The sequence below is a fragment of the Cyprinodon variegatus genome, unplaced genomic scaffold, assembly GCF_000732505.1.
Source record: "Cyprinodon variegatus isolate N-32 unplaced genomic scaffold, C_variegatus-1.0 Scaffold469, whole genome shotgun sequence".
Classification (NCBI taxonomy): domain Eukaryota; kingdom Metazoa; phylum Chordata; class Actinopteri; order Cyprinodontiformes; family Cyprinodontidae; genus Cyprinodon; species Cyprinodon variegatus.
In genome coordinates this window covers 528,025-548,300 of record NW_015150922.1, presented here as the reverse complement: position 1 = coordinate 548,300, position 20,276 = coordinate 528,025, and the positions used below count along the sequence as shown (strand labels likewise).

General features: G+C 38.5%; 1 protein-coding gene across 16 annotated transcripts in view; it reads left to right on the top strand.

Moving 5' to 3' along the window:
- Positions 1-20,276, top strand: part of LOC107094191 (receptor-type tyrosine-protein phosphatase delta-like) — a 213,406-nt gene that overhangs the window by 137,939 nt on the left and 55,191 nt on the right. For 5 of the 16 annotated variants that reach the window (XM_015389642.1, XM_015389641.1, XM_015389650.1 and 2 more), the window contains 7 exons: positions 7,927-8,115; positions 10,856-10,864; positions 13,083-13,100; positions 15,833-15,943; positions 18,588-18,599; positions 18,995-19,264; positions 19,791-19,900. In XM_015389642.1, the coding sequence (XP_015245128.1) occupies positions 7,927-8,115; positions 10,856-10,864; positions 13,083-13,100; positions 15,833-15,943; positions 18,588-18,599; positions 18,995-19,264; positions 19,791-19,900 (719 nt within the window). The remainder of the gene's footprint in view (positions 1-7,926; positions 8,116-10,855; positions 10,865-13,082; positions 13,101-15,832; positions 15,944-18,587; positions 18,600-18,994; positions 19,265-19,790; positions 19,901-20,276) is intronic. The other 11 variants (XM_015389649.1, XM_015389658.1, XM_015389656.1 and 8 more) reach the window with 6 other exon arrangements.

Below are 20,276 nucleotides of genomic sequence, written 5' to 3'. Positions count from 1 at the left end.
AGGTGTTTTCTATAAAGTTCAGGAAATGGTTAGTCAGACTTCTGCACAATCTGTTTTTCAGAATTGTTTTTAAACAAAATTTCAAAATCAATATTTTATTTTCCTAAATTCTGATTTAGTATAGTTATTATAATTATTTATTATTGCTTTTTAAGTTTTGTGTTATTTGTATTACCAGTGTAAGTTTATCATATTCTTATGTGTATGTCTGTCTGCATGTATATGTACAGTATGTGCAGCTGTTATGCTGGATCTACTGCATCGGATGATTTATTGTTAGTGTGAGCCCATCAATGCAGATGGTGATGTTTGTGTTGGTGGAGTCCATTAGGAGAACATTATGCACCGGTAGTTCGAAGCTCAGGAGTGTCTTAGTGGGAGAAGTTGCTCAAGTGTGGATAATCACATCACCTGTCTCTGCCGGAGAGACGCTCATGGGGAAAAGGACACGGAGCCTGTTGTTCTTCCTTCTCCTCACTTTCTGTAGCTCCCTCCTTCTCTCTGAGAGGTATAACTCCTTTCATCTTACAGTCCTGCTTTCCACAAGTCTATTCCTTCTTACCCTTCCCTTTGTTTCTCTTTCATCTACATTTATTCCTCACTATTTCTCTCTCTCCTTTGCTCTCTCTGTCTCTCTCAGCTCTTAGGTCCGCTGCCCTGCATCCTCTAAATTATTCACATCCGAACACTTTGCATCTTCTGTGCTGTTCCGCTTCATCCATCCAGAATTTTCCCTGTCTCATACAGTTGTCTCTCTAGGTGTGTGAACGTGCGAGCGCCTGTGTGTCTATTTAAAACCCAATTGCAGACGGGAATGCTCACTCTCCGTGCTCAACATCTGTGTACGCTCCCCTTTTATAGGCGAGTTTCCTGTCTCTTCCTTTAAGGTTTAGCTCACTCATCCTCCATCTCTTCCTTTATCAAGATCTTAACCATTCAAGCACGCACACAGAAACATGTCCTCCATCTGAGACACTCTGTCTTTATGTAGTGATTAGCCTCTTTCTGTTCCTCTGAGGAGTCATTGTGCTGTGGATGAATAAGAGGCCACCTGGGAGCGGCTAATAGTCCCTGATAGACTGTCAGTCGAAATGTCAGTTGCAAACTACACACACTAAAACACACATGTGTGCACCGATGCAGATTCACACAGGGCATTCGCTCAAACACACCCTCCACTTGTGTCCGTTATGTGTCCTGAAGTCCCCCACTGGCTCTCTAAAGACAGCTCCAGTGACTGACTGCCTGACAGGAGGGATCTAGTGTAAAGGTCAGCTGGCTTAATTACTGATGATTAGCACCAGACTAATTGAAATTCTGGCTCCAAATAAATGGCTCTGATTGGCGATGACTTCAATAATAATGGGGCTCAGAGTAATTTAATGCTTAAATGTCCATTACTTTATGAGTCAGCAGTCAACTGTAAAAGTGCATTTTTGATTGGTCTCCCACCTAATAGGATCCCAACTTTTTTGGTGCATGAGCCAACATCTGTGTTGGGATGGTAGATGCATTTACTTGCATAATGATCCTTCAGAGAGAAAAGTAGAAGAGGCAGAAACATTTTCTCAAAGCGGAGGGCTGATGCTCCACTGACTTTGCTCCGTTCCCCCGTCGGCGGTGCAGCTGTGAGGGCGAGCCTGACAGTTTCTTTTCCTCACTTGATCAAAGGGCGGATGTGCAGTAGGTAGCTAGATCCTGCCCTTATAGGGCAATATTAATACACTTTTTCTTATTTTGAGAAGCGGATATTTGTCTCGAATATGGTATAGACATTACTTACCACCGATTTTTTTTGTTGTCTTTGTTTTTTAATAATGATAATGTAAAAAACGGTGAGAGATCCTCTCTTGTAGCAACACTGGTTACACTGACAGCTGGTTTGCCATAAGGCTTCTCAGGTTTTGCTAGTTGTCATGTTTTATTCCCAACAAAAGGAAAAAAAATAAATCAAGCAGACTGTGACGCACTAGGATGCCAATGTAGCGACAGCTGCTTCCTTCAGAATAAAAACCAGCTTATCAAAATGAAGGCAGCTTATTGATTGATTGATTGATTGATTGATTGATTGATTGATTGATTGACTTTATTGATTTTATTGATCTCATATTGGAGAAATGTACTTACTATTGGCTCAATAGTCAAAAAGAAAAAGAAGGTGCCAAAAGGAGGCAAGGGTGCATGGGGTATATACATTTATACAGTGTTACTGTATATATATGACAGCTGAAGTCTCTTATTTAGCAGGATTATTATACAGGGTTATTGCACAGGGTATTTACATGGGTATTTATATAGATGGCTATTTATCTACATAGCTATTGCACTGGGTGTCAAATATAAAAAAAACAGGTTATTGCACAGGGTATTAAATAGTAATTACAAATCATACACTGGACAAGTTATTGCTGTTGTAGTGCCGCATTGTAGAGTCTGGTGGCAGCAGGGATAAATGACCTATGGTAAACACTCCTTTTTACAAACAGGGTGTTAAAATCTTTCACTATAGGAGCTGCTCAGGGGGGAAGGTGAGGGTGAGGGTGTTGTCCATGATGGATGTAAGCTTGAACAGCAGCCTCCTTTTAGTCACTTCCTCCACTTAGTCGAGAACACAGTCTGGGACAGAAACGACTTTTCTCACCAGTTTTTTCAGTTTCTTTCTGTCCTGCTCTGTGCTGCCAGGGGATCAGCAGACGGCCCAGATTAACACTTATTACTAGACTCTTTTTGGCTTAGCACACCAGGTGAACTTATGGTGGACGCATGTTTATCTGTGAAGATTCTCAGTCATCCAGGTCATGGTCAAACTTGGAAAGTTCAGTTTTGGCCACTGGACTTTTTGCCTCCCATCCAAAACGGTTCTCGAGTTCTAACTAGTGGTGAGGAGCACTGAGATTAATGTACTGTAGCCTCTTGGATGAGATGCCAAACTTCTTCTGGTCTGCCAAGACGGAACTCTTTCAAGCTAGATGCATATTGTTCCTTATCTTGGATTGAAGACTTGCTTTTAGAGTGATTCTGAGAATGAGGTACATCTGTGCTCTGTACTCAAAACAGAGCTTGGTGGCAGAGATCTGAAGTTTTAATCCAAAACTGATGAGGGTGAGCAGCCAAAGTTGAACCAGGACATTAAAAGTCAACAGGTGGACGCATGAATCGGCTGATTGTGTGTGCATTTGTGGGACCTCATGCCTTTCTTCAAGCAGATTTATTCTGACAGCTCTTTTAGAGCGTGTGTGCCTGGCTGAAGAGAAGCGGCAGAGGGAGCAACTGTGCACACCTTTATTCTTCAGTTTGCTGTCCCACCCCAGGTAGATGAAATAGAATGCATTATTTCTGCCTACAAGGGGCCTTGCTTTGAAGTAACTGTTTGCATAATGAAAGCAGAGAGAATCAGGATTGTTATGCTGTTTAAATCCCTTATGCTGGCTCCCCCTCTTTCTGTTTTGTTCTTCCTCTCTCCTGTTTTTCTTTCTGTCACTCTTTCATTGTCCTAATCGATTCAAATCTTCTTCTGTCCTTTTTCTTTTTTTTTTTAAAGCTCTACGCCTCCCTACCCAGCCTTCCCCATTCAACTTCTCTCCTTCAGACTTACTCGCTCACACAAACACCTTCTCATCTTGTTCTTTTAGTTTATTATATCCATGTTTCCATTTGTCAGCCTGTTGTGATTGATTGTAACCGGAGCTGTTAAAAGGCCACACACGCGCCCGTCGATGCCGGCGTCTCACAAGCCATCGGCCATGGTTCGATGAGCCACTGCCAAAATTAGCATCTCCTCGGTGAGATTTTGTGCTAGGATTTCCCGTTAATGAGGTTGTGTGTGGTGGAGAGGGATACGCTCACCAGGGATTCTGGGGTAAATGAAAAAAAAAAGAGGATAAACTGTCTTTCAGATCAAACACAGCTTCTGCACACACAGGAACAGTAATTCTTAGCTCATCTTACTCTCCTTTCTGTGTCAGCCTTTACTATGTGTTCCTCAGAGCGCTAATATTTTATTTTCAAAGGGGAGACTCAGTCATGATTTGGTATTTTTTTGTTCCTATTTTACTCTAAGTTTGAATACAGCCTCTTTTATTTCTGAGCAAGCTCCTCTGTCTTTGATCCTCATACTCCTTAGACTCTACGCTTCCCTTCCCCCCATTTAAATCTCCCTCTTCAGGTGAGTAAAACTAGCCCTCTGCCTTTGATTTTCTGTATCGACAGGCAGTGGCTTTGCAGATTTAATTGCCACTGATCTCTATGAATTCACATTTGATTCACCCTCCCAACAGGGTCTGCGAGTCCCAGTGGGCCCATCTTTATTGGATGTGCCTTTTTGATTTTTTTTTTTGCGAGAGGTGAACTTCAACAGATGGTCGACAGAAAAAAAGTGCAGCTCATTTGCTGCTGATTTCCAGCAGAATAGAGAATTGATTTTCACTTGATTTTCATTCGCGCAGCCGTCGCCTGAAGCTTTATCTTTTTTTTCTTTCTTTTTTTTTCAGGTAGAGTAAAATGTTACTCATTCTGTTGGATCTGTTCAGTCCCGCTTCTTGTCTCTAACCTGATGCAACAATTCAGGCATAAGTGGAATATAAAACCAACTCTTTTTTTTTTTTCTTACTGGTATCCTGTGGGGTGTCAAGTTGTCGCTTTTGCTGAGTCTCTTGAAGTTTCAAATATCATGTCGTTTATTGATTTTCATATAATTTGCACAACAGCAAGCTTAACCTGAGGTAAAACGTCTTCCTGAAACTGTGCTAATATGACTTGCGCAGATTCACTGATCAACGTTTCTGAAGATTTGGCCACATTTGTAAGATTGACTGACTAACCCAGAAGTATGAACAACCAGAGGAAAAAGGTTTTCATTACATACCACAGCTTTGTTCATTTTTAGTACTGAAATGTGAAAATAGTGACATAGATCAACAGAAAAAGTTAACAGACATTTATTTTGCTCAGCTATGAAGTAACAGCATTACAAAAGAGTTTTGGTAATCTAAGCAATACTATGCATTATGTGCAGTTTTTTTCTGCATAGTCTCTGCCAAAACCATTTGCTCTGACACCCCTTCAGAACCGTACAATTCAGAAATGCTTTACATTTAACCAGTGCAGCTTATTGAAACCAAAAAAAAAAATCCTCCCTTTAACACCCAACGAGAAACATTTCCTAGAGAGGCAGTAACTGAACTCCTACATGTCAGGACCTGCAGGATAGATTATGGTTTTGGTTTGGTTCATGTTATTTTTGCCATTTGACTTCCGTTCCTTTAATTTATGTTTTCTTATTTAGTTCTTTTGTATATTTCTTACGGTTTTCACCATTATTTAAGTCTTCAGTTAGTTGTCAATATACAGCAGCTGCCAAAACCTTTATTAAATTCTCAAACTCACCATCCTGCTTGCTAAGTTCTGTCTCCACTTCGGTCCAGAATGCCCGAATAAGACACCACAGCTTTGAAGTGCTTCGTTTGCTGCTTTTTAAAGTCTTTTTTCAATGGCTACGTTCACACTGCAGCCTGAAGTGATCCAAATCCGATTTTTTGGCCCATATGCGACCTGGATCTGATCTTTTCATGGCAGTCTGAACAACACAGATCTGATTTTTTTCCAATGCGATCCAGGCCACTTGGCTTTTTGGTCCTGAATCTGGTACGAATCTGATCTTTTCAAATGCGACCTGTGTCTGAATGGCCAGGTCGCATTCATCCGACCTGAAAGCCATTAATACCCAATAAAGGTCACTATTCTGGTTCTTGCTATGAAGAAGTGGCAAGAAAAACAACAACCATGGCAGATGATGTTGGGGAGAGCAGTATTTATGTTTAACCATCTTGAAAAGATTGTGTTTTTATGGTTGGGAAAGATCGCTAGATGCGCTCCAGTACTACCATCCATGTTTACTTGCATAAACACAGAGCACTCTGGCCTGTGATGTCATTGTGTTTTCTACTGCGCATGACGGACACTTGCATTGTATGACTGCAGTTCACACAGGAGATCACATACATGCTGCATATATTTGGAAATGTGAACGGCAACGCAAAAAATCGGATTTCACATAAAAAATCGGAACTGAGCTTCAAGGCCTGCAGTGTGAATGTAGCCAATGTTGGCACAAGTCCATCATGAAAGGACCCAGAGGAAAAAAAATGGACCAAAAAGCCACTGATTTTTCCACATAAAAAAAGTAAAAAAAATTTCCAGAAAACCCTTGCTTCCTTTGCACAAGTACACTCAACAGATTCACGGACTTACAGGATTTTTTTTATGTTAAAACCTGATAGTTATGCTTGTCATTTTGGGTTAATTTGTTGTTGTTTTTTTAAGTATTAATCAAACATACATTTAAGATTGATGCCATTCTACTTTGTTTGCACAGAAGCCATTTTTCTGAAAAACCTAACAAGTTTCATAATCAAGAAGCTAAAATGAATGTCAAAGAAGCATAAGATGGGTTGTAAAGTATGGACCATTAGGCATTAATGAGTTTCAGTTTATAGAGTTATTAAATATCATTAAGTTGTATCTTTTGAATACTATCTGCCCCATTGGCTCAGTGACCCGTGTGTCTAGTGAATCTAGAGCCATCGCTTTGCACGACAGAAGAGAACGGGTCACTGCACTCAAATGTAAGTAGTTATTTCTAATCCTCATAGATCAGGATGTTCTGCTAGCGTGTAAAAAGAGGTAGACACAGGATGTACTTGCTCCTGAGTGAGCAGAAAATCTGAAAGAAAAAAAACTATTTAATGTTAAAATTCTTCTTATTTAACAACATATTAGCAATTATTTTTAACTGAAGTGCCATTTTGGTAAAACATAAAAAACAAAAAAGATCATGCTCATCTGGATGGGATCAGTCTATGATTCAAGTTTTGTGCTTAGATATCTTTTTTAAAGGTGATTTAATGGGGTCATACAGTGATGGACGTTGTCAGCAATATTAGATAGCATCATTGTGAGGGTTTTAAATGATGCTTAGCTTGTACTAAGGGACCCAAAGTGCCTCATAAACATATCCCACTCACTATTTTAAATTCCTGCCAGGAAGGATCGTTACAGGATACAGGTTGGGATGCATTGATATGTGTTTAACTGTAACCGTGCTCATCTGATGTAAGAGCAGGAATCAAGCAGTTAGTAGTTGTCAGGACATGGGTACAGTAGAATTTATTGCCAGTGTATTTAATCTGTTTTTTTTTATTCAGAAATGGTTTTTCGCAGATGTTATTTGTTGTGATTAGAGAAGCGATTGTTCCATCAATACATAATCTCCCTCATTTACATGTTTATTCAAAGAGAACCGGAACTACAATCCATATGTTTTCTCTTAAAGTCCAAATAAAGAAAAAGTGGAAAATAAAGATTATACGGTAGTGTTTGTGTGGTGTTGTTCTTTTTTTTAAAGCTGTGGCAAAACCTATCAGCAGGTATAAGAGGTTACCAGGTGCTTACTTTGAAATGTTCCTAAAACCAGTCAGGTACTTTTCAGATTTTTTCTTGAACTCTTAAGTTTCTTGGAGATTTAATTGAATGTATCAGAACTTTCACAAGCTTTAAAGGTTATTTCCCTTAAACTTTCCCAGTTATACTTAAGTAAAATCATCAAAACCTTTCTTTGATATAACAGATACTTTCAAACATACAACTCACTTGCATTTTATTTTAAAAGTACTTTATTTATCCTATTATATTTTTTTGGCTGGGCAATTTTTTTTTTTGGTGATGAAACAAGCTCCAGGAACTTATGAAAACTCCTTTGATCTTATCTTGTAATTTGATAAAACCGTTCTAGGTTTTATGCGGTACTTACCAGAAACTCTAAATTTGCCACTTTCCACAAACTTACCTGGGCTCTAAAGTTTGAGTGAAGAATTGTCTGAAGTGTTCTTTAAGGTTCTATAAATAACTTGTGTATTTAATGTGTTGCAGAGGACCAACTGCCCCCAGGGTTTCCCACCATTGATATGGGACCCCAGCTAAAAGTGGTGGAGCGTTCACGGACTGCCACCATGCTCTGTGCAGCAAGCGGCAACCCTGACCCAGAAATTACCTGGTTCAAGGATTTCCTTCCGGTCAACACGTCCAATAATAACGGTCGAATAAAGCAGCTCCGCTCAGGTAACCCCTGAATTTATCCCCTTATTTTTTCCTCCCGCCCTTGAATCCCTGCTTTTATTTCAACGTGGCGGTTCTTCTTACCCAATGTTATTTTTTCTTCCCTCCCATCCCTAATCTGTTTTTCCTCTAAAACTGTGTTTTTTAATTCTTGATATGGTTCCTTTATGCACTTACTGATATTTAACCAATTTCTTACAACGCTTCCACCCTACTCGTCCTGCTGCTGCTCCTCTGGCTGTTTTTTTTCAGCTGCCTTTCTCTGCCGCTGCTGTATTATGAGCTGGCTGTGTATGGTCACCTCCCCCTGGAATCAGTTCAAACCCTTTTAAAGTGAAATCCAGACTTTTCTCCAAACTATCTGAGGACTTCCTGTACAAATCCCCATCACGGAAAGATTGCTCCTCACAAATCATACCCCTGAAATGTCCATGAAAAGTATCAGCTTTATTTTATTTTTTTTACCAACAAATGTTCCTGCTGTCAAATGTTTATAGCAAAACCAAGTGATGGTGGTTTGTACATAAAGGAATAGCCTCTTTTGAAGTAGCCCACTGCTGTGACTAAAGACTCAATCTTTTGTTTTTTTGTCTTCATGTTTTGCAAAGATTGTTTCTAATTAAATGGAAATTTACTTTCTAAAGCTTTCCTCGTGCAATTTAAGGAAATATGCACTAAATTCCTCCAACTTTTTCATAGAAAATGACTGCAGTCAAGCAAGTTAAACCTTCTCCATCTGTTGTGTTCGATAGCCACAGTAGTGTGTAAAATCCCAAAGCCTGTTCCTCCTCAGTTCTCCCTTTTGCCTCCAGGGGCCAGCTCTTTACCCAAAACAAATTTTCTTGTAATTGGAGGGCCGAATTTCTGGCTTCATTATGGAAAACAACCTATTTGTTTCCGTCCCTGTTCAAATATTATAATCATTATTAATCATTTAGCTTATTTACAAGACCGTTCAAATGTGTTCCAACCCCTTGAAGCTTATCTCATTTTGTCATATTACATCACAAACTTTTATATATTTTACTTAGAATTTGATTGATTCAAGGTTGCAAATTACTAAAGAGAAAAAGTAAAAATGCTTGTAATTTTTTAGAGTATATTAAAACTGGGGGTGTATAAAAAGAGTGCTGTGTTTATAAGCCTTAGAAAAAGTGTCATCAAAGGTCACCTACTTAGGTAATAATGTCCAATTGTGTGAAATTGAATCAGTTTTAGTTTTGGCAGCACATTTTAATGTAGTTTTAGTCATAATTCAGTCGCCTGAAGTCATTTTGTGTAATTTTATTTAACAAAATTAAGGTCTACTAGAATATGAAATCCTGGAGGAATAATTTTTTTCTCACTTCTTACATGCTAAATAGAATCAAAGTCCTCTTTTGCAATAAAACATATTTAGTAACCTGAATGAATAAGCCCCTTGGGATGAAACCATCATGTTTTCAAGAGGGTCCTTAAATTTCCACCTTCAAATAACATCCATTTAAATATCAATGCCAATATTTTCTATCCAGTTTTTATTTCGGGTTTGAAACCTTTACATAAGTAAAAGACATTTATTTTCCTTTGTACAGCTTAATAAATCTCATTAGAACAAGGAATGTTACAAAATATGAAGGATTTTTTTTTATGATTATCTACTTGTTTTTACTTTTTAAATGCCATCAACTTTTTTTATTTTTATCGTTAGGTTCGAAAATAAAGAAAAACACATTTTGAAAACAAAAATGGATACATTCTCTTCTTTTGTGAGATATTAATATCCTAAAGATCAAATGTGATTATTAGAGAAAAAGAAAAGAAAGTGAAAAACTGTTAAAAAAATAATTTCTTTGTAGTTTTTTTTAGAAAATCTATTTTAAAAGGTTAAATAAGTCACTTAGTATTCTGGAGCAACAGGTTGTTGTCCTGTAAATTTCTAAGAGGTTATTTAGAGAATACAAATGAACAAATGGCCTTCCAAGGGCCATCTAAGACACGAGACCTACTGTAAAGCAGGGTGATGGCAGCGTTAAGCTTTCGGGAGGCTTTTCCCTTTAACAATGGGGAAGCTGATTTGATTTAAGGTTCAGTTGGTTGACGGGTAAGAACCCAAACCAGAGCCTCAAAGGAACGGTTTCAATAAAAGCACAAATCCGGTCCAACTCTAGACAGAGAATCTGGAAAGACTGAAAAACAGAATCCTAAGGGATTTACTTAAACCAATCGATTTCATGTTCTTTGCAAAAATGAATAGGTGAAATATCCATGCACTACACATGTAAAGCTACATGACCAAATAAAGTTGAAGTTGCAATTGCAGTGCGAGGTGGTTCAATAGAATAGTGATGAACTGAGAGCATATTCAAATACTTACCACAGTTTGCAAGCTTTTTTCTTTGCAACATACAATAACTGATCATTTTATAAAAAAGAATCCATTTTTTTATAAGATGACATAAGATGGCTTTAGTATGACAAAATGAAAAAAGTTCAAGGGGTGTAAATAATTTTTTACAGCACTGCATACTGTTAAAAATGTTAATTGATATATATATTTTTTACATGTAATCATAATAAACAGCTGCTAAATAGTTGACTTTCATTATTCCTGTTACTATAAAGTTGTATGTAGTGAAGTTCTTTGGAGTTCCGATACTTTTTCTAGGTGTTTCATCTAAGTCAAAACATCTTTGTAACCAGTGGTCCGATTATAATGCCCTGTCTATGCTGTTCTTTTCTCTTTGTATCTTTTTAACCACAGAGTCCTTTGGTAAGTGCTTCTGTTCCGAGGCCCACACCCTCACTGTCCACTTTTCTATTTACTGCTCACTAATGTTGCTACTGTCGCTGCTGCTGCTCACCTTAATTACACTTACTGCAGTGTTATTAAAATGCATGGCATGCATTTTACTAACGGTTACACACTATTCCAAACAAGAGGCTCAGTGGTGCATACACACGTTTACAGTAGCATCCCTGTGCTGTTAAGTTCAGAAGGCACAGTTCAAATGTTTTATATATATGAACTGAAACTCATTTACAGACATACAGACACTGATTTCTTTCTGCTTAGATGTAGCCCCTCCCTTCACCTTTGCACCTGCAGCTTTTCCACACCCAAATAACTACAACTTTCTCCTCACACTCACCTATTTACTTTTCCACTTGTTCACTAATTTAATTATTCTTTTCCTCACTCAGTCACTCACTCTTTTATCCACTCACCCACTTAATCTTTCCGCTCTGTTGTATAGAGTTACATGTCAATAAGCCAGACAGCTGATAGGTATGCCAGTGGTGGAGCCAGAAAAAAAAAAAAAAAATCAATCAATGGTGGCCAGGTTTTCAGACTACCAGACATTTTACTCCATAGTGTTAAATGCACAGACAACCAGGACATCAGATTTCAGTTTAGTGAAGTTAGTTTTGTCTTGGAATAGATATACTTAATTTGTATCATAAAACAAAAATCCACTTTTCAATAGTTTTTACTTTTCAATGCATTTTTGTCATTTTGAAGTGACGTTTTGTTGTTTTTTAGCCTTTAGATCTAGTCTTTCTAGATGATACACACAAGTAGGTCTTAAATATTCTTCCTCTAGTAACAAATCTTGATTTACCAGGCCATTTATGTCAGTAACTAAAGAAACCAGCCTGGTAAGGAGGAAAATAACATGATACATTGTTCCATCCTGTTAATTTGACTTAAGATTATGACTTAAACTGTTCACTTTTTTGTTATAATGTTATATCACTCTATTATTAGCATAATAAAGCTAATAATACAGCTAATAATAAATTATTAATTTGGTTTTTAGGAGTTATTTTTTGTACAGTCATAAGTTGAAGCTGCACTGAGAAATTACATTTCTTTTAACTGCTCTTTTAGACAAAGGAGAGGCCATCAATCTTCACACATTTTCAGGACAAATTTTACAGCAAAATGAAATGTTTATGGGGATTATCCCTTTTTCCAGACTGTTCCACCCAGCTAACTGACAGCTCCACACTATTCTTTGTCAAACCAGAGGAGAAATGGCCTCTGGCAATAAGAGTTCAAACCTGAAAAAAAACAAAACTTTACAGCAGAATTTCTATGTGGTTGTAAAACAGTGGCATTTCATAAATGTCATCGTGTTGCTCTTCAGTTGTTTTAACTGAGTAAAGATTAACCGTTTAAAACTAAATGTCATCCGTTTATACCTTCAATGGGCTTTAGCAAATACGTTTGTTATATAAAAGGTTGCATGAGTCGAGTATGGTAATGAGAATAGATTACAAACCAAATCTCTGTTGATTTAATTCAATCAGTTAGGTTAGCAAAGCTTTTTCTATTAATTGTGTGGAAAACTATGAGACAAATACATCGTCAGTAATGCATTTTTACATAAATAATTTAAAGTTCAAATAGAAGGATTTTTTTTTTTATCATGGTGATCGTTTGAATCTACAACAAATAAAAAGAAAATGTTGGAAGACTCCATTATTGGAAAGTGGATTTTTTAAATATGGTTTCTGTTAAATGCATAGGCTGTATATATTTACATATTCTGTGGCTTTTAGTTACGAACATCATTTTAACAAGTATATTTGAGAAGAGCAGTTTAAATCTCAGAGCCAGCTTTGTAGAGAATCCTTCCTATGCCTAAAGCCACATTTGCTCTGCTGCAAATCAATGAAGTCAGTCAATAACCAATCCCCTTGTAGCACTGCCACTGTCTCTCACTCTATCTGAAATCTGCTTTTCTCTTCTCAGGCTTATTCTGTCTTTATTTATTCTGTCTTATTCTTTTATGCCTCCACTTTCTCTCACTGTCTAAGGACCAGTATTTTAAATCTTCCTCTCTAATTTGATTTTTCTCCTTTAACAAGTTGCCCACCCCCACCCCCAAAGTCCCCTCCTCCCTTGTCCCTTTCTCCCTTTTTGTGGTACTAACATTTTCTTCTTCTTCTCCCTCTCTAATCTCGTGCATTCATTGCCCACTCAGGTGGCACGCCCATACGAGGTAAGACTGCTGGAAGGACCAACATGACACAGTGGCCTAATTCCTTTGCAACGCCTGCTTCCTACTTGTCTTGCAGGTCTGAATAGCAGTGCTTGGTGGGTTCATGCATGTGGGCTTCATATACTTTGACCCATTCGGGAAAAAAAATAAAAAAGAACTCACCAAACCGCTTCAGATCTGCAAGAGGAGAAATTGGAGTTGAGCAATAATAACATCATTAATGCTTTAACTGTCACCTACACTTTTCTCATCTGTCATCCTCTTCTCATATTGTCCCACCTCAGCCTCAGCGTTCACTCTGTAACAGAGACATTCATCTCTTTCATTATGTTTCTCTTTGTATCCATCATTTTGAATCCATTCCGTACGTCACCTGCACAGCGTTTACTATGCACCTTTGGGTTGCCGAAAAAGTGACAGATTTTCATAATTTGTTTCTAAGCATATGTATATCGGACGCTATACATAACGTTAGAAATGGAGGATGTTTTCATAAAAAAGCAGTTAACTTTAGAGGTAAACTCATGGTTGCGCTTTTACTGTAGGTTTTGATGGAGCTTGAAAGTTCTGCTCGCTCCAATATTTTGAGAGTTCCAAGGACACTTGTTCTACACTGAGAACTCATCATGGATTGATGTGTTACTTAATGACTTTAGCATTTCGCATTTCGCATTTCCCATCATGCAATTGTCAGCAACAGTTTCAGCTGCTTTCTATGCAGCTTTTTTTTTTTTTTTTTACAAGAGCTGATTTTAACTAAGATAATCTTTGAGTAAAGTGAGTTTATTTGTATAGAACATTTTAGTAACAAAGCGATTTAAAATGCTGACATTCACTTAACGTTTAAAGTATACAGGGAAAAGTCCATAGCTGTTTGACTGCAAAACTTGTTTTAGTTAACAGTTTAATCATAGAGAAGGCCACGTGCCCTTTGGTTCAAATATATTTAGGATTTTATCACTTTGAGTGCTTGTTCAGATAAGTGAAGCATAAGGCCTAAAAGCTGCTTCTTCGTGTTTGGGTTCTGGGTGTGTAGAGTAGCCTTGAACAACATGACCTGATTGGTCTGAGTATTGTATTTTGATGCTAAGCCATTCAGTGATTTATAGACTAACAGAATTATTTCTTTAGAGCTTGGATGATCTGTTCTACTTTTTTAATTCTAATGAGGACGTGGGCAGCAGCATTTTTGATTAACTGCTGCAAACTGCTGCAATATTCCATTCTGCTCAAAATAAACACATGAAATAGTTTTCAGGATCCTGCTGAGACCTTAGTCCTTTCATCCTGGAGATATTAATTAGGTGATAGAAGGCCGACTTTGTTATGTGCCTCTAAAAATGTAGGTCTGAGCCCAAAACTACTCGACTTTTGATCAGTGACACAAAGCAGGAAGGCGGGGTTTGAAGCAACCTTACATTCTTTCTTTTCCTGGACATCAGTACTTTAAACATGGATGGAAAGGGGTTAAAACTTTAAATCTCCTTTATCTAATGCGTTTCCCATACAGCATGGAGTGTTTGGAAGGTGGATCTGTTTCTCGTTGCTTAGTGTGAGTTTGTAGATTGGGTCCTTCCATCTATGCACGTTTGATTTTTCTCTTTCGTATCTCGATTTTCTTGGGGGTTTTTTTTCAAAAGGATTGACCCAAAGTTGACCCGACATGTCCTTCTACCTTGTCTCTATTTTGCCCAATAAAACGTCCCAGTTTTGTTTTCCCTCCCAGCTGTTATTCACTTTGCCTGAAGAGTCCAGATGGCGAACTCAGACCCACATTAGTCTGCTCACAATCCCACATAAACGCACACTCAAACACACACACACACACACGTCTTCATGGCTTTTTTTCATCACCTCCTATCTTCTCCTCCATTACGAAAACAAAAAGCCCCAAACGACCACTTTTTGATAAAGTTTTTTCTGGGCGCTTTTTTTTTGCCTCTCCACACCATCTTTAAAAAGAACCTCTGGTTGACTTTTTTTGACGGTTTTTCTATTTTCAGGGAGCGAGAAAGCATCGGTCCCTTCCCAAGGCTTTGCGTATGTCGTTTTTTTTTTTTTTTTTTTCCTTTTGAAATCTGTTGGCCTTGATGGAGCTCGAGTAATGTCTTTGCCTCCTTACTTACTGGGTGTGTTTTTTAAACTGACATCAATCACACTCCTGATCCCTCTGGTGGATCCGTTTTGGGATTTCTGATTGCCAAAGCAATGTCTTTGCAGATGTTATCCTTGAAAACTGTCTTGCTCCGCAATATAACCGAATTTCAATTTTCAGCTTTTTACAATAATATATTGATGACTTTTTTTTTCAAATCCTATAATGCAACTCTGTTTATGTGTTTCTGTGTTGCATGAAGACAACATTTTGTATTTTTGTAGGCTTTTTGTGTCACCTTTTGTTTGGCTTGTTCTCATTTGTTTATCAGCAAGGTGATGCTTGTTTTTAAAGGAGATTCTTTGCTGAAAGTGATAAAAACATCAGAATGACAGATATCACTCCCTTCTTAGCACCACCTGAAAAGGCCAGTGTGTTTTGTGGAAATCATCCCAAATATTTCTTTTTCTCAGAGGTTAAAAAAAAATCAAAACATCATTTTGAAATTAATTTTTGGGGTTTTTTTTGTGATGTCCATGTCTTTCATTGCTGTTTAACTGCTTTTTTCTCCTCTGTTTGTGACTTCTTCCCGTCTCTCTGCCTTCTACCCTCTCTATCTGATGCTTGTTCCATCCAGGTGCCCTACAGATAGAGATGAGTGAGGAAGGGGACCAGGGGAAGTATGAGTGTGTTGCCACCAACAGTGATGGGACACGCTATTCCACCCCTGCTAACCTGTATGTCAGAGGTAAGACAAAGCCTTTGCCCTCTTTATTTCACCAAGAATATTTTATAAAACGTAGGAAAAAGGTAACTTGGCAGTAGCCAGATTGATATGTGTAGAACTGGGTTGAGTTCTATGTTATCAATCTGGGATGGCTGCCATTCAGTCTGTCCGTGAAAAGGAGGGACGTTTAGTACAATACTTTGAGCTGATTGGGTGACATGCCAGGTATTACCCGCCTTCCGTAATACGCTTTCAGCCAATCGTAGCAGCGAATCATGACGTTTCGTAAGCTGATAAAACAAAATTCAATTGTAAAAAATTCAAAATTCTATTGTAAGAAAAGCACAGACATCTTTCCCATCTACAAATGCACAAAGTGCTTCTCTTTGCTCCTTCTTTAGGCAAGAAATTGTTCCTATTTTAGCCAAAATTGCGATATCGATAGTTGAGTCCTCCAGAGTTGGCATTTTTGTAATGCCCCGGCAAGGCCTTTCTGACTGTCGTCATTCCTACATCTCCCGCACAAAAACAACACTTACCGCTGTGTGTTGCAACATAAAGGAAATCTGCCCAAGGCTTTTGGAATCAGCAGTGCTTGCTGATCTAACCTTAACAATATTAGTGAGCAAGGTTTTCTTCAACCAATAAGATTTCAGATTTGAGGCCTAGGTACCATAAGTACTGCCTGCCCCTGATTTTGCTGTACATTGATCCTGAGGAAAAACCTGGTTTAAGAGTTAGGCCAAGGTTTGCCCCAAAGCTGGAAAGCGAACTCAAACAAACAGCCATTTATCAAAGATTGAATTAGATCAATTCTAAGAGGGGGCCTATAGCCAAAGGCATGGTTCTATATAAAAAAGCTCTTAATTAATAACAGCTGTTAATGGACTAATTGCAACTATTAATTGATTCATCAATAGCTGGTATTAATCAATAAAATAATCAATAATAAAAGACTAAATCTGTACCTTTATGTCTGATAAATTAAAGCTTCTTCACACATATCAAATAATCTGTTTCTAACTAGATTTTTTTAAAATGCATAACATGGAACGCCATTTTTCACTTTAATTCTTTAGTACCATGCTACCCTTCTACTTAGGAGTAGTATTGACCTCCTGATGAAGAGGGATGTTGTGGGTCCAGCAAGTTGGCCTCTGCAAAACTGGACTCTGTCCAATGCTCTAGGGAGTCTGATCAGCTGATAACACAGGACAAATCGCATTCCATTCCTGTTCTCTCACCTTAGATGTTCCCAGCAGAGCAGCATCCATCACATAGTGTCACAGCAGTAATACGATGTTTGCATCAATCAATGTGAATACCTCACACCTTGTTACATTTATGTGTTGATCTTAGATACGGCTTACCCTGTTGCTCATCGGGATTTACAAATATAAATACCACCGATGCTTTGATAAGGAATTTGAGTTGTTCATACTGTAGGCCTTTTTTTATTTATTTGATCTGTCCTCCTGTATCGTTATTGTTTAACAGTTTGAGCACGAACTACGCTGCGATATTGGACATTTTTGATGACATCAATCTATCTCATCTGAGAGTTTCAAATTCTCATCCTCATCGCCTCTGTGTTTTCTGCTGTCATACAAAATTTTACGTACTTATGAGTCACAGTTGTGAGGGAACACATTTCTATGCCAAATTTGATTTTGATAGATAACAACCTTTGTATGCAAAGTGGTGCACGGAGTTTCAGGCCTCAGTTTCTTTCCAGGCAAGACTACACAAAGTGCAAAAAGATCACAAAGCATTTCTACTTGCTCCTACTGAGTTTCAGCCACAAAATCCCAACAAAAGGCTCAACAGGTATAAATACTTTAGCTAAGCGCTGCGTATGAATATGCCCTGATGCTGTTATCTGCAGAATTTAAATTGGTTCTACTTGTAGACAGGAGTACGTGCAAAGCAGCAGCGAGGCTTGTTTTTCTCCTATAGCCATTAAACTCCTCTGCCCCTTCTTCTTAGCCTTTAGACCTCTGAAGAAAATCTGAATCATTGTCCACCGAGGACTTGTGTGTCCTCTCCAAATCTGACAGGCGTCTCACTTCCTCAGGCGCTGTCAGCCTCCCTGCTCCCTCGACATGCTCACACTTGCACCCGCCAAATGTTTGAATCTTGGAGACAATTTAATTCTTGGGGCTTTCGGCTCTTTTGTCCATCCACCTTGGCTAGAGGAAATAAAAACAACAACAATAGAGTGGGTGCTGACACAGTGCAGCATGCATTCTCAAACCTAGCGTTGCTCCTGGGCACACCATAAAAGCACATGCAGACATTTGCTGTGCACACATGAAGCCATGTCAGATTGTACGTATAAAACAAAGAGCAGAGAAACAGCACAGAGTCAGTGATGTGTGCCTAACAGTGCTTGCAAGGCCGGTAAAATCTTGCAGCAGTGCTCAGCGAGTGTTTGACAGGCGGTCTGTGGAGACAGCTGGCAGGGGAGGCTGCCTTAAACTGGAAGGCTTTTCACCAACATCAACCATCCAATATATGGCTCTGTCTATGAACTCTTTTTTTCTTTCTTCCTTGTTCTCTTGTCTTCTATACTTAACTTGTTTTCTCTTGCCGTCTGGTCTGATATTTCCTGTTTTCCCTTCTTTCCTACCTCCCCTGCTGTGCTTTGTCCTGCTTCCCTCTGCAGAGCTGCGAGAAGGTTGGTACACTAATGAATGCGTGGCTTTATTGTGGCTCCCCCAAATCTTTCTTTACTTTCACAAAATATCCATTAGCGAATGTGTGTTCTGACTGTGTGTGTTCTGAGTGTGTTATTTTTAAGAACTATAAGAAGTTTCTTTTTTTCATCTGTGTGCATGTATATTTGCTGTGACTTTTTTGTAATACTTTTTTGTTGCAGTTCATAAAACATTTAACAGTGTGCAGTTTTGGTGGCATTAATAAAACATTTTTTATATTACATGAGCCCAACTGATAATATCCTATCTGTCTGCTTGCAGCTTAATCTAAAGCCTGTAAAAACTTCATTTAGACCATGAAGTTCTTAAATTCTAATCATGTCCCTCCTTTTGCCTTTGTCGCTATGCGCTTCAGTGCGTCGCGTCCCCCCTCGCTTCTCTATTCCCCCGGCTGACAGTGAAATCATGCCAGGGGGGAACGTCAACATCACCTGCGTGGCAGTTGGCTCTCCCATGCCCTACGTGAAGTGGATGCTTGGAGCAGAAGACCTGACGCCCGAGGACGACATGCCCATTGGTCGCAACGTCCTGGAGCTCACTGATGTACGCCAGTCCAACAACTACACCTGTGTGGCCATGTCCACGCTTGGGGTGATCGAGGCTATGGCACAAATTATTGTAAAAGGTGAGTTCTGCAGATAAAGCAGGAGCGAGAAGTAATTATGAAACTCTGATTCTGTTTACAAAGCTTTAATTGTTTGAAAGTGCAAAACATAAAAAAAATACCTTTTATCTGCACATTTTAAGTGCTTCTGTGGGGCTATAAAGTAATAACAAGGAAATAAAGTATTTTATTTTAGCAACCACGTTAGAGCTCTGCAAGAAAGTAGATTATCTAAATAATTAACAATGTACAGCATATTGCAGGATTTGCAGTTTCTAATTTGGAGGCAATTAAACAATGTGCGTTTTTCAAAATGATTTATACAGCATGAGATAAGCTTCTGAACCATGCCTTTAGCCCAGTGGTCAGATTATTTTTTTTTCACAGTGCTCTTTTATGTTTTTTAATTACTTTGCAAAGATTACAGTCATTTAACTATGGTGATGCTGCATGTTTCTCAGTATTGACTGTTTGCATTTAAATGTTTTCTGCAAGTTTTGAATGGAAGGCTTATGGATAAGATTCTATTGTCTTGCAATCTTTTCAGCCCTGCCGAAGGCTCCTGGTGTCCCTGTGGTGACAGAGAGAACTGCAACGAGCATTACTCTCACCTGGGATTCGGGAAACCCAGAACCAGTCTCATACTATGTCATACAGGTGTGCAGCAAATACTCAAGCAAAAAAGTGAAATTTAAATAGAAACATTTTCTCAGTAGCCCATGAGATTAAAATGAAAGTTTTTTGTTTTCATTTTTATCTGAAGAGTTTTGCTACTGCTGCATAAACAAAGTGATATCTTTATGCATCCGTCACTGAAGTGTCAGTAATTTACGATGAAGCACTTCCACAAAACAGCCTTTGCACACATTCCAGAGTCCCAGAACTTCAGATGTCTAAACCAATTGGTTTTTATACGAACATAAACCGTTATTAACAGATCATTAAGCAGGGCTATAAAACAAAAGAGCCTCTAGCTGGTGATAAACTTTTAAATTCTCAATTTACTCAAATGGGATCCGCTGTCATGGGGCTG